General features: G+C 40.5%; 1 protein-coding gene across 1 annotated transcript in view; it reads right to left on the bottom strand.

Annotated features, from left to right (window-relative positions):
- CCDC81 (coiled-coil domain containing 81) overlaps window positions 1–15,020 on the bottom strand; it is a 47,219-nt gene that overhangs the window by 8,772 nt on the left and 23,427 nt on the right. Inside the window, exons 9-15 of the mRNA XM_089915867.1 lie at window positions 13,884–14,007; window positions 11,032–11,125; window positions 10,465–10,611; window positions 9,550–9,654; window positions 6,711–6,883; window positions 5,431–5,509; window positions 4,985–5,205 (exon numbers count right to left, since the gene is read on the bottom strand). Of these exons, the coding sequence (XP_089771993.1) occupies window positions 4,985–5,205; window positions 5,431–5,509; window positions 6,711–6,883; window positions 9,550–9,654; window positions 10,465–10,611; window positions 11,032–11,125; window positions 13,884–14,007 (943 nt within the window). The remainder of the gene's footprint in view (window positions 1–4,984; window positions 5,206–5,430; window positions 5,510–6,710; window positions 6,884–9,549; window positions 9,655–10,464; window positions 10,612–11,031; window positions 11,126–13,883; window positions 14,008–15,020) is intronic.

The following is a 15,020-nucleotide window of genomic DNA, read 5'->3' as shown; positions in this document are numbered from 1 at the left end:
CCACATGCCACAACTACTGAAGACCAGGCACCTAGAGCCCGTGCTCCGCAACAAGAGAAGCCACCGCAATGAGAAGCCCACACACCGCAATGAAGAGCAGCTCCCGCTCGCCACAATTAGAGAAAGCCCGTGCACAGCAACAAAGACCCAACGCAGCCAAAAATAAATTAGTTAATTAAATTAAAAGAAAAAAAACGCATAATATTGACTATCTTAACCATTTCTAAACATGCAGGTATATAGTGTTAACTATATCCCCACTGTTGTGCAATCAATATCTAGAACTCTTTTCACCTTGCAAAACTGAAACTCTAAACCCATTAAACAACAACTCCCTATTTATCCCTCCCCCAACCCCTGTCAACTACCATTCTACTTTGTTTCCATGAATTAGACTACTCTAATTACCTTATATAAACAGAGTCATACAGTATTTGTCTTCTTTTTGTGGCAGGCTTATTTCACTTAACATAATGTCCTCAAGGTTCATCCACATTGTAGCATGTGTCAGAACTTTCTTTCTTTTTAAGGCTGAGTAATATTCCATCGTATGTGTATACAAAACTGCATTTTGTTTATCCTTTCATCTGTGGTTGGACATTTGAGTTGCTGCTATTTCTTAGCTATCATGAATTATGCTGCTATGAACGTAAGTGTGCAAATACCTCTGAAAGATCATGCTTTCAAATCTTTTGGATATATACCCAGAAGTGGAATTATTGAATCACATGGTAATTCCACTTTTAATTTTTTGAGGAACCACCACTGTTTTCCATAGTGGTTATACCAATTTACATTCCCACCAACAGCATACAGGGTTCCTATTTCTCCACATCCTTTCCAATGCTTACTATTTTCTGTTGGTTTTTTTTTTTTATAATAGCCATCCTAACACATGTGAGGTAGTCTCCCTCTCTCTCTCTCTCCCTTTCCCTGTCTCTCTCTCTCTCTCTTTCCTTGCCAGTTCTAGTTTCCTTTATCTTTCCTCTTTACGTCATATATATTCACATCTTAATGGTTTTATCTAATACTGAATAGGCAATTTTCTTCCCTCCTAATCTTTTGAATGGTCTAAAAGAAGTACTTGTTAAATGTTTCATGGTGTATGTGGTGTAAGAAAAATATATAATTGTTCTTGTTTTGGACATTTCACAAGGCAATTAAACCACAGATATTATAATCCAAGATAAATGATAACACATTTTATCTTTGCATTTATGAAATCTTATTACACTATTCTGCAAATGTATAAATGTTCTCTTTTCAGAAAAAAAACATAGAAAAAAAGATAGCCATCTTATCCATGTATGTCACACTGATATATATATCCTAAACAGTGAAAGACATTTTCTTACATCTACATAGGTGTTTTGCAGGGGAAAACATGAACAATTTGCTGACTGCTTACTCCATTCGGACTTCCATAGAGTTGGCATTCCAGCATTCTAAATTATTGGAATTAAATTATTAAAGTGTGTAATATAAACACAGCCGTATTTTAAATCTCACATTCCTACCTTGCCACCTTTATTCACTGGAGTAGAGAATCCCTGTGTCACAGGTTCACATAAGTAAATATTCAATAAAACATGGAATACCTCTTATCTTGGAGAGGCACACATAGAGTTAAATGTTAAATGACCTCTAGTTCCAACAGTGCAAACAGTGCAAATGATGACAGCTGAATAAGGGTCACCCCCACACTCTCACAGAGCATGGAAACCATTTGTTAATGAGCAGCTAACTCTTTGTGGTTTTGATTTGTGTTTCCCCAGCGATTACTGATGTTGAGAATCCTTTCATATGCTTTTTGGCCATTGTTATACAATTCTTTAAAGGATAGGTTTAAAAGTCAGTTTACTTTAAATGCCTAGAAAGTAAGAACACGAAGTAAGATTGGAGGGGAAGCAACTAGGATTCTCCCAAGACTGCTGGTGGAAGCAAATTGCTGTACCTTTTCAGAAAGCAAAGTGTCAGTATCTGGTAGTATTTAAAATGTGCCATACACTTGATCCAGCAACCCCACTTTTAGGAATTTATCCAGTAGAAACAAAACAACCAGTATAAGGAAAAATAAGAAAAATGCTTAATGCAGAATTGTTGTAATAGCAAAATACCTGGAAAGAAAGTGAATGTTCATCAATGGTGCAAAAGTTAAACTATATAATCCATATTATAGATAGTATGCTGTTATTAAAGAAAAATGAATTTCATATATAGGTACTGACCTAAATACAAATTAATGACACATTATTAAAGAAAGGTTGGGTTGCAGAGTAATATGTAAGATTTCACGGGCCTCATTTTCATTTACAAAAATGGAAGGAAAAATATATATGTGTATATTGTTTGAATATATTTATAAAGAACAGGAAAAAATGTAGAAGGCTAAACTTAACACTGACTACTCGGTAGGGGAGGTTATTAGCCTTATTTTTTTAATCTCTCCACTGACTTAATGAGCATGAATTGTTATATTTTTTTAAACAGAAGCAGAAAAGTTTAAAGCAAAAAAAGTAAAACAAGTAAAAATACTTCAGCAGGCCTGTTTGGATCACACAGACTAAGTCATTCCCTCTGAAAGAAAGTGACCTTCTAGTTGCCACAGGAAGACCTAAGATCACATCTTGAGATGGACCGAGGATGGGGAAGTTGGAAAAGAAAAGAGAAGAGAATATGGAATAATCAGTAAAGGATATAGAAACAAAAGACAAGGATCTAATCCATATAAAAACGGGGGTTTACGACCAGAACTCCAACAAAAGAGATAACCAGATAACGACCATAGTTTGTATTTGATCAGAGCTCTGAAGTTTCCAGAATGCTCTCACATACATAATCTCATTTAATCGTCATAGTGAGGATAGGCAGGGCGGGTGTGATATCCTTATTTTTCATATGAGGAAAAGAGAGCTCAAAGACCCCATGTGTGATATGGTCCAGGTCACACAGTCTGCAAGTGACAGAGTTTAAACCCTCCTAACTCCATGTTCAGGAGAACAGCCAGAGAAGCTAAGGAGCAGAGGAGGAAACTGCAATAATCTCCGCAACACATGCAAAGGGTCCCAGATCTGGCTGTGGCAGCATGCTCAGAAAGGCAGAGCCACTGCGGGGCAAGGGGCAGCTGTTTGCTATGAAACAAGCTCCGCACAAGAACTTCATTTGACCCTTACACCTTGGAGGTAGATATTAGTATTCTCCCTAATAGCTGATAAGGAAACCAATGCCCTCAGGGGGCTGTAACCTGCCCAATCCCACACAACTAGTAAAATGGCAGAACCGCATATCAATCTATCAGAATGGAGACCGGAAGTGGTCTTGGAGACCCCAGGTATTCATCCATTCGGTGAAAGATCATGGAGAGGTGGGATGGGGGATCCCAGGGAGGGGCAGGAGCAGCCTGGGAAGCAGGGGTGCACTTGTGGGGCTTGGGGCAACAGCTGTTAATCAAGAAGTATGGAAATATTTCAGTATTTTAGCAAACAGTACAGACATACAAGTATACATTGCCCTGGGCTGATGCAAGACTCAGTCCCCCATCTGATTTGACTCCAAAAGCCATGCATTTAACTACTCTCACCTCTCTAACCCAATCCAACCCCACCCTTATCACAATATCCTCCCACCTTCACCCAATTATTCTACTCATATATTCCAGTCTGAACCTACTTGCTATAGAACATAACAGATCTTTGCACCATCCCACTGACCATTTACAAAATTTATAAAATTTTAATATAATAACTTTTTTTCTTTTTATAAGTACAACTGCTTTTCTAAAAGAGGAGTTTCCTTTGAAGAGAAGCCCTCTTGGAACTCCTGAGAACTTTGATCAAGTATCTGAAAATTGCTGAACATCTACAAAGAAGAAACTGTAGTTCTCTGTGGCAATCAGAGGGTGGAAGCGGGAGAGTAGGAAACATGGGAAATGGGAAGACAAGAGGAGCCCAGGAGATGTTACAAGGCTGAGGGCTGGTCATGATCTTAAAAAAATTCCCCATTTGTGGGGTAACCAATGGGTACTTTAAAACAGTGGGTGTCTGTTGTTTGAGTTTAAAGGTATTGTGCATTGCTATGGCATAAAGTCCTCCTCTGCCTACCCTGACACCTTCGGCACCCCTGCACCAGCAAACATCAGCACAGCTTACTACATGCACGGTTCTCCGAAGAAGGGGTTTAGAGGAGGTTGAGAAAGGGCCTCAGTTTCATGTTTGTGTCCACTTGAGCAGGACAGCACATTTGTGGCTCACATTGTATTTCCAGGTGACAGTGCTGGGGTGGACAACTCTTTTCAGACATTGTCCTGTAAAGGGAAAGAGAACTATGGAAAGGTAAGTAGAAGGAGAAGTGGGATCGAGAGAGTTTGTTTGTAACTTATGGTTAGCAAAGGGGAAAGGGGGTGGGGGAGGGATATATTAGGAGTTGGGGATTAGCAGATACAAACTGCTATAAAGAAAATCGATAAACAACGAGAACTATATTCAATATCTTATAATGAACCATAATGGAAAAGAATATGAAATAAGATAATGCATTTGGAATTAATTATTGTTTATCTTACATTATATTTGTGTATAAATATGTTTATATACACATGAATACATAATATTCTTTTAAAAATGAGTTTGTTTTTAATTTAATAACTTTTTTGGGGGGGGTCTCTCACTGTTGTGGCCTCTCCCGTTGCGGAGCACAGGCTCCAGACGCGCAGGCTCAGGGGCTCCGCTGCATGTGGGATCTTCCAGGACTGGGGCATGAACCCATGTCCCCTGCATCAGCAGGCGGACTCTCAACCACTGCGCCACCAGGGAAGGCCTAATTTAATAACTTTTCTTCATAGGGTGAATTGTGGGGATGAAACGAGATAAAGCACATAATAAGCTTAGAATAATATTTTGCACATAGTAAGTCCTCAATGTGTTCACTATCATGATTGCTTCTCTGGAGGGGAGGGGAGGAGGAGGAAGGATCCAGGGTGTCTTACTCTTTGTGTGTCCTCTGAAGCATCAACAAATCCCACTTTTGGTCCACCAGCTGGTGCAAGATGGCTGTCTTCTTGTGGTTAGCAGCTGCCTCCATCTGGTGCTTCATGTAATTCTGCTCTCTCTTTCGCTTTTCCACCATCGGCTCACCCTCCTCCTTACCAAAGATGGGCTCAGAAGAGTCTGGCTCAAACATGGGCAGCTGGGGGCGTTTGTTCTTTATCTGAAGCAGGGACACACATAATGCACATGATAATTATACCAGGGAATAGACTTAATGCACAAGGCCATAGCATAGTAAAAACCAGCACCTCAGAGGAAAGAACAAGGGCCTCAGAACCACCAAATGGATAACACATAAGAGTATTCGTAACATTACAGGATTTATACATATTTTTAGAATGCTATTGAAACCCTGAAAAAGTTTAAAGGAATAATTGGCCCTTACCTGTGCATCCAAAGCTCTCTTGTAACACTGTGTTTCTTCCATCTTATCTTTTATATATTTGGCTCTTTGCGCAGCAAGTCTGGCAGTTATGAATAAGAGAAGGTGGGACCACAGTTTGTTATAGAGTGTTTAGTAATACAGATTAACATCAACAAAACATGTTTAATAAATATTAATAGGAATAAGAGCCTGATGAAAAGTCATATTTCCTTCTAGGAGCTTTCATTTTAAGAAAGAAAAGAGTAATTCAAATCCATAGGCTAGTGGACAATGTGTTGGACAGGGATGGATGGGCAGGTATAAGCAAGTGACCAACCATATAGTCCAAAAGCACTACCATTAAGACAGGCACCCCTCCTCCCCCCATGCTTAAAAAAATCTAGATAGGAAAGCAGGAAGTGTCTCTGCATGCAATACAATGACTCATCATAAGATTCCTTTTTAAGAAGAGCGGTCTTTCCTATTATAAAATGAATCTATTATATGCAACCTCCACATGATCTGTAAAGTGAATATAATGGAACATATGCATTTTATGGAAATAGTTTTTTGGTCACAGAAACTAGATTCTTATTTGTTTTAGGAGTTTCTCCCACACCACAGTAGCCTCCTTAATTGCTCTCCTGACCTCAGTAGCAGAAGTATGGCCCACTTAGGCATGTTTGAACTCTGTGGCCCTGACCCTATCCCAGGCCTCAGATAACCCAAGCAGGACCAATCAGATTCTCTTTCCTGAAAATTTGGAATTGAGACTGAAATTCGTCCAACTGTGAGCTGGAATACAGACAATGTCAGCTAAGGAGCTGGGGTGTGAGCAGACGGAAAGCTTTTTTTATATGGGTTTTAGTTCCTGCTTCCAGTCTTCCTGGGTCCCCCATACATTCCTGCCCTCAGGTTCCATAGGACACCCTTCATACCTATAATACAACTCAGTTTTGCCTTGAGGTTACCTGGGAATAGCTGGGAATGAAGCCTGCTCAAGACAAGTCCCTTCCTCCATCTACCAAGATTAGTGATCACAAAACAATACAAAATGATACTCTGTAATTAAAATGATTATAGACAGCAATCATTACTCTAATGATTACTCTAATAATGCTGGCTTTTCCATGTTTCTAACGAAGTGTTAGGCTATGGTACTGGCTGCTAGCTGGGTTGGTTTGCTCAGTTGGTTACAGTTGTGCTAATGAAACTACCAACGCTGATCCAATCCCACGTGGAAAGAAGCATCACGTGAACATTCCGAATCCATTTTCCAGTGCATGTCTGGCTAGACTCACTCCTCTGTCAGCTGCACTTGTTCCAGGCGGTCCATCATCTCTCTGTTTTGTCTTTGCTTTATGTCCTTTTCCCGTCTGTGACCCATTTGTTTCAGGAGACTTTGGGAATATTCCTCTTGCTTAAAAGCATTAATCTCAGGACTGAGTGGCCGTTTATCAAACAAGAAGGATTTCTAGAATAAAAGAGAAGCAACTCATTTATTCTAGAATACTAAAAAGCAACAAAGAATAAGGGTAATCATTCAGAAGACTAAAATCAATCAGAAAGCCTTGATTAATTTATAATGTGTGCCCAGACCTCAACACATTGACCAGCTAGTGACCCACAGAATCATATGAGTACGCTCAGGGATGAATCTGAGCAGAACTGACCAAAGCCCCATAACTGAGAGGGAGATGAAAAAGGACTTCACGGAGTAGGCCCTCCGCTAGTACTTACAACTTGCATACTGAAAGGAGGAGGAATTCTGAGTGAGTGCAGAAGCATGAGCAGGGACTGCGAGGAAGTGGAAGAGGGAAAACTGAGCTCCTGCTCTGAGCCTAGCCACGCTAGACACTGGGAACCCAGCCGTGATCAAGAACAGCGATCCACAGAGAACCTCACGCTCATTGAGCCTGCATGCTGGTGCACGAGACAGACAGCCAACAAGCAAACCACACACAGATAATTTAAGGTAGTGATAGGTACTATGAAGCTCTTCTCATAGCGTGTGTCCAGGTGGGAATGGGGCTAAACTGGTTATTAGGGAAGGCTTTTATTAGGGAGGTGACTGAATCACCTCCACTGCAAATATCAGAGGACCGGTGTCCTATACAGAAGGATCAGCAAGTGCAAAGACACTAGATGGAAACAAGCAGAAAGAAGGTCTATGTGGCTGAGGCATAGTGAGCAAGGGGAGAGTAGAGCAGATGAGCTCAAAGAGGGAGACAGGCCAAACCAGGAGGACTTGATAAGTCAAGGTAAGGTGTTTGGATTTTATTTTAATTCAGTGGAAGGCCATTAGAGGCTTTAAACCAGAGAATGATCTGTTTTGGTGAAAAGTTTTACATAATTTTTTTTTTTCGGTACGCGTGCCTCTCACTGTTGTGGCCTCTCCCATTGCAGAGCACAGGCTCCAGACGCGCAGGCTCAGCAGCCATGGCTCACGGGCCCAGCCACTCCACAGCATGTGGGATCTTCCCAGACTGGGGCACGAACCCATGTCCCCTGCATCGGCAGGCGGACTCTCAACCACTGCGCCACCAGGGAAGCCCATTGGTAACAGTTTTAAAAGATCACCTTGGCTGCTGTGTGGAGAACAGATTGTAGGAGGGCAAGCAGAGAGCCTGACTAGGGAAGTAGTGCAAAAGTTGGGCTTTCTGGGACTTCCCTCGTGGCAAAGTGGTTAAGACTCCACGCTCCCATTGCAGGGGGCCTGGGTTCGACCCCTGGTTGGGGAACTAGATCCCACATGCATGCCACAACTAAGAGTTCACGTGCCACAACTAAGGAGCCCACCTGTCGCAACTAAGACCCAATGCAACAAAATAAATAAATAAATATTTTTTTTAAAAAAAGTTGGGCCTTCTAATGTGACTTGGATTAGGGTGGTGACATTGATGATGAAGAGACATAGAGAGATATTGGATAGCTTTTGGAGGTGAAGGCAAGTGGGCTTGCAGATGGTTGGATGTGGGTGACTGAGGAGTAGTAGTCTAGGATCACTTTTAGGTATGGGGTTCATGCAACTGTCTGGCTGGTGATACCACTTGCTAAAATGGGAAGGCTGGGAGAAGAACAGTTTGAGAAGGGGAATCAAAACTTCTGTTTTGGCCTTTTCACTTTAAGGTATCTACGGTTATAACAAAGAGGAGATACAAAGTAGGCAGTAATAAATATATAATGTGGACCTTATATCTATCTAAGAGGAGAGAGAGAGAGTACCTAAAGCTCAAAAGCATGGTGCCCCCTCTTCCTCCTTCCCTATTGCCCCTGCCTGGAAGGTTTTTTCCTCCATTCACTTCTTTACCTAACTCCTGTATGCCAGGAAGTCTTCTCAGATCTCTGGTCTGGGTTAAGTGACTCTCCTCTTTGCTCTGTTCAAAGATTTATCATAGAATTTAGTGTATCACACTCTTGTCTCTTTAAATCTCTTTCCCCCACTATCCTGAGTGGGGGAGGGACCTTGTGTTATTCATCTTTGTATTCCTAGCCACTAGCAGAGTGGCCAGCACAAAGGAATTCAATGAATGCTTGATGATGAATAAAGAAAATCTATTTTATTAGGTGTATGTCCAGAGTGTCACACTGCCTAGATAGTGAGGTGAAAGAAGGAAGATTCAGGCAGAAATAAAGGTAGGCACATCATGATTGGAAACATTAAATCAATGGCAAAACAGGTGGCTCACGTCCCTCTGAAGCTGGGGTTCTCAAACTTTAAGGAAGCTACAAATCATCTAAGTATCTTGTTCAAACGTAGATTCTCATTCTGGAGGTCTGAGGTGGCACCCTAGATTCTGCATTTCCAGCAAGCTCCCAGGGGATGCTGGTTCTCTACTTAGATCATCTGATCCTGGGGCAGGAATTTAATATACTGTCCCTATCCCCACCTCTCCCAGGTCCTGGTTGAAAATTACTATCATTAACAAATGCTCTCATGACTAGTAGGGACTGTATTATGAATGTGAATGGTGTGGAGGCAGATCCTGAACCACTCCTGCCCTGGAAGGAAGCTTCAGCCTTGCACAAGCCTCTTTTTACCTCTACCATTTTTAAAAAATTGGTGCAATACGGAGAGTGGATCCAAATGCTCACAAGTAGGGCAGGTATCAGCCCTAGAAATTTCGAAAAGACTCTTACATGAAATTCAGGTTTCTCATTCTTGTGGATTCTTATGGCTTCAGCAACTCCAAGATTATAGGCAGCATTTTTTTGATTCTGTTCTCTACTAGCCAGACTTTGCATCTTTGAGAAAAAAAAAATCACATATTGAAATAGAGCTTTTAAAAATTTAATTCTACTGTATTAAGGTAACCCAACCAAGGTAGAAACCTGCCTTTTGGAGGCAATGGTAAATACTTTCTGATGTGTTCATAGATTTTTTTTTTTTTAAGTGGGCTTTTGTTTCCCATTCTTGGGCTCCAGGCACCACCTCTACAGGGATCGTAAGAAGGAACGGAAGATTTCATGAGTGGTTACCTCTGATATCACAAATGCAGGAGAAGACAGTAAGGCCAGTTATCGGAGATCACAGAAATTGGGATAAAGCAAATGCAAAGGTGCCATTCTGTCTTTACTTGAGATAGGCCATGAATGTGAAGGGAAAAGCCCTGACTGGGATTATATTTTATGAGAAATAAAAAATAAAGCTATATAATCCAGGAATTCCACCTTTAAAACTCAGTCTTGGGAATTCCCTGGTGGTCCAGTGGCTAGGACTTGGCCTTCTCACTGCTAGTGGCCCGGGTTCAATCCCTAGTTTGGGAACGAAGATCCCACAAGCTGCACGGTCTGGCCAATAAATAAATAATAAAACTCAGTCTTCATGGGGGGGGGGGAATCAGTGACACGTACAAACATCAGCTGCATGGATATTCATCCCAGGACTGTTTACTATTAGTGAAAACTTGGACACAACCTAAGCTTTAGTTCAGCAGTAAGTAAATGGTTCAATATGTTACAGTACAGACACACGATGGAACTTTTTAAATGGTGTTTTATAATCACGTTCTCCTGTCCCATGTTAAACACTCCTTAACCGAGGTGTTGACCTACCTGCTCTTTGAAGAGAGACTCTTGATCTTTCAGCATCTGATACTGCTGTAGGAGTCGCTCATCTTCCATCTCTCTCCTTTTCCTCTCCTCACTGTAGTACAACGGGGAATTCCGCTGTGCTCGTTGCCAGCATACATAACACATTTCCTTTAACACCAAGTTTCAGGGCAAATTGATTTTTACCTTTTACTTTTTTGCCTGTGCATTCCCTTCCCAAGCTCTCCAAAGGCTAGGTGTATCAAGAAGTACACTTCATAAAAGGAAGTATTAAAGGTATTAGCCAAGTGAGATTTTCAGAGAAGACCCCACAAATATTCCAGAGCATTTAATAAACTCTTGCCTGAACAGATGTGTTTATAGCAACTGGAAAGTGGAGATTTTCCAACCCTATTTCTGTGAACTAGTAGATTTTGACTAGTAGATAGATTTATCCCAGTCCAATTATGGGTCCTGAGTACTTGAGCCATACCCATATTTTAAAGAAAGAGCAATTCCCAGAATTCTCTCTGAGAAACAGAAGTCAGAGGAAGATTCTGACTGGGTTTTGTTTCTTTGAAGACACTGTACCTGTCCTGCCCTATTATGATCCTGGCAAGAAGTGGCTGGAGAAATTTTAGGCTTCATTTCATTGTCATTTTTCAGACCACCCAGAGATCGTAACCTATAAAAAACAATGTAACATTAATTAATGTTAATGTAGTCTGACATCAATTATCATCAATTATTAATGATAATTTTAGAAACAAGTATAAATATAAGAAAATGAAAAATATCTCAGTGGTTTTCTTTAGAGCATCTACATGTATAGAGGTTAAGAACCCAGGCTTTATATCAGATAAACCTGAGTGGATTCAAAGCCCAGCTTTCTTTATTAGAAGCTGACTGGCATTAGACAAGCTGGGTAATCTTACAAAGTCTCAGTTACCAATTCAGTGAAATTGGGATAAAATTTATTCATTCTCCAAAAATTTATTGAGTGTTTACTATATGTACTGCTCTAAGCATGGGAGAGGTAGTAAAGAACAAAATACACATGAAAAAAGCTCTGTCCTCATGGAATTGACATGCTGATGGGGGTAGACAGCCCATAAACAAGGTAAATGAGTGAATTCTATAGTGTGTTCAGTGATGATAAATGCCATGCAATGCTGGAGGAATGGAGTATTAAATCATGAATAGAACGGCTAGGGGAGTTTTCACCAAAAAGGTGAAATTTGAGCAGATACCTGAAGGCAGTAAAGGAATAATAATAATCAGATATCTGATGGAAAAGGACCTAGCAGAGCAAATGAGCACTAAGGCCTTGAAGTGGGAGCATGCCTGTGTTCAGTATGGCTTGAGGAAGATGAGTTAGTGGGCGAAAAGTAGGAGAGAGGTCAGAAATCAGGCAGGACCTTGACGGCCACAGTAATGACTTTAGCTTTTACCCTGGGTGTGTGGAGGGTACAGTGTCCAGTATTAGCAAAGCTGTAGAGAACACAGCAGTCCCTCACATTACTGCTACTGGGGAGATAATTTGGTACAATCTTCCTGAGGATAACTGGTAATGTGTATCAAAAGCGTGAAAAATGGGCTCATCCCTTATGTCTGAAATTTCACTTCAAAGTTTTTATCCTACAGAATGCTCAGGTGTGTGCAGAGAATTATGTGTGATTATACTTGATACAACATTATTCATAATATAAAAAACTAAAAACCATCTAAGTATCCCACAGGAGATGGGCTAAACAAAAGTTTTAATCAATGAGATGATGAGCAAACATTTGTTCATGTTTTAGAATATTTAAAGCCATAGGGAAATTTTCACCACTTTTTGTTGTGTACCAAAGGTTCATATGATACGATCTCAGTTTTGTTTAAAATGTATCTATATGTTTCAAGTATAAATATATGTACATATTAAATATGCATCGAAATGAAGGATGTACACCCATAATGTTACAGAAAGTTTCCTCTATTTAGTGGGGTTATGGGTGATTGTTTTGTATCTCTTGCTTTTCTCATTTCTTCCAAAATTTCTGTGATAAAGATGTATTACTTTAGTAATCAGAAAAAAACCAAAAACCAAAAAAAAACCATTGTTTGGTCAACTTCCATAGGAAGCCTTTACTAGGAATCCCTAATAATTACTCCCTCTTTGCAGCCTCTGTACTTTCTTTTGTTATCTTCATCACGTGCATTATTTCTTTAGCCTCAATCTCTCTACAAGACTGAGTTTATGAAAGTTGGTTTATACGTCTTTTATGTCTCATAGCTTTATAGCTTCAGTGTCCAAATAGCGCCTGGCACACAGTGGTGCTCAATGTTTGTTGGATTGAGCTAAATTCCAAAGTACTAGACATTTAATTCTCAATTATCTTTCATAACAAGATTACTCAAAAGAAGCATGCCCAGGGTTTTGAACATGACTTTAGGAATCCACAAAGCACCTAAATTACACATATGATAGCTGATATATTGTGACATTAATAAATTGAAAGTTGACAGCACAGTGAATGATATATAGTAGATGCTCAATAGATACTTATCAGAACCATAAGGTCTGATCTGAGGTCTTAAAAAGTATCCTACACAAAGGGAGAGGAGAAAATAGAAATCTTCTGATATAAGAAGAAAACAGGACCATCATAAATTGTAGCACATTCATTTGCTCAAAGAACATTTATTGAGTGCCAGCCATGTTTGGCAAAAACACTTTCCAATTTGATCTAAATATGAACCTGTCTCACATCTTAATATCCACACACTCAGAAAACAACACAGGTTTTCCCAAAACCAACAAGGAAAGTTAGATGTTTCCTCCTCTGTGCTCTTTTGTTTCCACCTCTGTCACAGTATTTATCCTACTGAATCATAATTTATCACTCTGGCTTTCCCACAGATTGTGAGCCCTGGTCGTCTTGGTTATCCCCAGCACCTAGAATGTAGCATCAAGAATAGTGGATGAAGGAATGAATCAATGAACACTTATTTAAAATTCCCTGCATCAAGATAGGACTTGAAAATATACTTAGTAAAGTGCAACACAAAAAATACGCAGGGACTTCCCTGGTGGTCCAGTGGTTAAGAATCTACATTCCAATGCAGGGGATGTGAGTTCGATCCCTGGTCGGGGAACTAAGATCCCACATGCCATGGGGCAACTAAGGCCACGTGCCACAACTACTGAGCCCGATCACTCTGGAGCCCACGTGCCACAATTAGCACTGGAGAAGCCCACACGCCGCAACAAAGAAGAACCCACGTGCCACAATGAAGACCCAGTGCAGGAAAGAGAAGAAGAGAAGGGAAGAAAGAAAGAGAAAGAGAGAAAGAGAGAAAGAAAGAAAGAAAGGGAGAAAGAGAGAGAGAGAGAGAGAGAGAGAGGGATAGAGGGAGGGAGGAAGAAAGAAAAAGAAAGAAAATACCCAATGCATTACCTTTCAGTGTTCATATTCTTCCCACCACTCCCATTCTGCTCCAGTTTGTGCGGGAAACTGACATTTGTTGCTTTGGCGGGGGACATAGCTTGTCTATCTTGAATTACCTTGGGTGATAAGATCTCTGTAGAATGAATGAAAGTGAGTTTCTTTTCAACTCTACATAGGCGGTTTGTACTTAACACAGATTTTTTAAAACTCATAATTTTACTAGGGAAATAGTTCACATAAGATACACTTTCTTATCTTTAAAATATTGTCCCTTGCCCTAGCGTGGTTAAAATATATATATTTTTTGCTGTATACTTATTACATGCAAAGCTCTGGCTGGGCACTTTAGAAAATACAAAGAGGCAAGTCTCCGCCCTTAAAGAGCTTTCAATAAATACAGTTGAAGAGGAAAAATAAGATATAAACAGGGGGCTTCCCTGGTGGCGCAGTGTTTGAGAGTCTGCCTGCCGATGCAGGGGACACGGGTTCGTGCCCTGGTCCGGGAAGATCCCACATGCTGTGGAGCGGCTGGGCCCGTGAGCCATGGCCGCTGAGCCTGCGCATCTGGAGCCTGTGCTCCGCAACGGGAGAGGCCACAACAGTGAGAGGCCCGCGTACCGCAAAAAAAAAAAAAAAGATATAAACAGAAAACATGAGAGCTGCCATTTGTGGAGGTCTTACCACCTGCCAACAGTACTAAGTGATTTACACATATTATATAAATAGCAACTCAGGACAATGATGCAGAATGTCTAAATCTCAAATAAATGGTGCAATCTCTAATGTTCAGAGAAGAGAGAAGCCACTTCAGAATCCACTGATTAGAGAAGTTTTCATGGAGGAAGTGAGATGTGAAAAGGGTACAAAGAGGAGAGTAGGATTGGGATAGACTGTAAAAAAAGGAAGGGAATTCCAGGCAGGAGAAAAAGAGTGAACAGAAGCATGAAGTTGAGGAAGAGCAAGGCATGTCAGAAGAGCATAAATAGACAATTTTGCTCAAAGAAAGAGTCTGTAAGGAACAGTGACAAATGAAGCTAAAGAATGAAAGCATGTGAGTATTAGGCTAAAAGTTTGTATGTAATCCTGTAGGCCACATGTCACAAAACCAACATTCACAAGCCAATGTTTACCCATTGATATATATTT

The sequence above is a fragment of the Delphinapterus leucas genome, chromosome 7 (genome assembly GCF_059928025.1).
Source record: "Delphinapterus leucas isolate spDelLeu-1000000601 "Yukka" chromosome 7, BTC_Dleu_Yukka2, whole genome shotgun sequence".
In the NCBI taxonomy this organism is placed as follows: domain Eukaryota; kingdom Metazoa; phylum Chordata; class Mammalia; order Artiodactyla; family Monodontidae; genus Delphinapterus; species Delphinapterus leucas.
The sequence above is the reverse complement of the archived record's forward strand: the minus strand, read 5'-3'. Positions and strand labels throughout refer to the sequence as shown.